This window comes from Limulus polyphemus, unplaced genomic scaffold, assembly GCF_000517525.1.
Source record: "Limulus polyphemus unplaced genomic scaffold, Limulus_polyphemus-2.1.2 Scaffold4715, whole genome shotgun sequence".
Taxonomy (NCBI): domain Eukaryota; kingdom Metazoa; phylum Arthropoda; class Merostomata; order Xiphosura; family Limulidae; genus Limulus; species Limulus polyphemus.
In genome coordinates, this window is record NW_013670325.1 from 26,182 (window position 1) to 27,704 (window position 1,523).

General features: G+C 29.6%; 1 protein-coding gene across 1 annotated transcript in view; it reads right to left on the reverse strand.

Annotated features, from left to right (window-relative positions):
- Nucleotides 1–952: 952 nt before the first annotated feature.
- Nucleotides 953–1,523, reverse strand: part of LOC106471586 (myosin-2 essential light chain-like) — a 14,738-nt gene continuing 14,167 nt past the window's right edge. The window contains exon 7 of the mRNA XM_013932195.2: nucleotides 953–1,523. Within this exon, the coding sequence (XP_013787649.1) occupies nucleotides 1,508–1,523 (16 nt within the window). The 3' untranslated portion in view covers nucleotides 953–1,507.

The following is a 1,523-nucleotide window of genomic DNA, read 5'->3' on the forward strand; positions in this document are numbered from 1 at the left end:
TACAACAACACCTCTTAACCCAACCTGTGAACTGACAACAACAACTGTGTACCATATCCTACAACACCTCTCAACCCAACCTGTGAACTCACAACAACAACTGTGTACCATATCCTACAACAACACCTCTCAACCCAACCTGTGAACTCACAACAACAACTGTGTACCATATCCTACAACAACACCTCTCAACCCAACCTGTGAACTTACAATAACAACTGTGTATCTTATCATTTTTTTTTATTTGCTTCTGGAAACCTCATTTCATCAACAGTTGATTACAACAGAATAGTTTAAATTTTGTTTTTTAGGAAACAGAAAATGATTATTAATAAACGAGACAAGCATTTTTGCACAAGATATACTGACGAGGGTCCGCTTGTAGCATTTTTTGTCTAATACAATATTACAGTCTGCTAACTGATACATTGAAAGGCACATTAAAATCCTGATTTGATGTGCCTTTAAATGTATAAAAGTTAACACACTGTAATACTTTTGGTTATAATTCTTGAACAACTGTTAAATGAAAATTAAAATACAGCATAATAAAAACTAAAAAAATCCTACATCAAGGCAAACCACTTAGAGTATTTTAGTACAGGTTGTTGAATGGATGAACTCTTGATACGGTACTAACAATATTGTGAAGTTGCTCAAACTTATAACAAGTATCATTATAAACATCTGTATTTACAATTGTATAATAAAAGTGTAAAATTTTCTTCTGTAATCTATTACTGCACCAATCATTCCTAAAGTTTTAAATACCAACTATGATGTGGTTAACTTGTTCTGTAATCTACATACAAACTTCATATCAAATACTTTATTTTCTCGTCTACAACCGACAAGTCAAATGCCAAACATTTTCATATTTTACCATGTAATTAACATATTGTTATTAACTAAAACTACTAATACTGAAACAATGATTAACAAGAATCACATCTTTTCTGTTTCACTTACAAAATTTTATTTCTTCAGAGAACTCTCGCAATAAATTTTTTTATACCATACAAATGTTCTTTATCTCAAAGTTCAAGATTATAATCACCATAACAAAAATAAACTAATCAGTAGGAAGTTAAATTAAAGGAAGTTATAATCAGTAGGAAGTTAAATTAAAGGAAGTTATAATCAGTAGGAAGTCAAATTAAAGGAAGTTAAAAAAATAACATACTACACCAACTTTTGTTCCCAAAATATTAACTGTATATACATGTTAAAGTATCATCTTTGGTTAACATGATAATCCAAAGAGCTCTCCCTACAGGATAATATGCTTGCTGTTAATACAAAGTAGATAAAAAAAAAAGTACTTAAAACACTACAATTAACTTAAGGTATCATATTCCAGCCAAGTTAAAAAACGACAGTGTTATTTATTATAATTAAATACTAAATAAAAAAAGCTTTAACTTAAAATAAATGCCAATTCTTTACGAGTATTAGCAGCAAAAGGCTTCAATATATAAAAATTCTTTCAACGGACACGTACTGGGACTTATCCATTCATCACC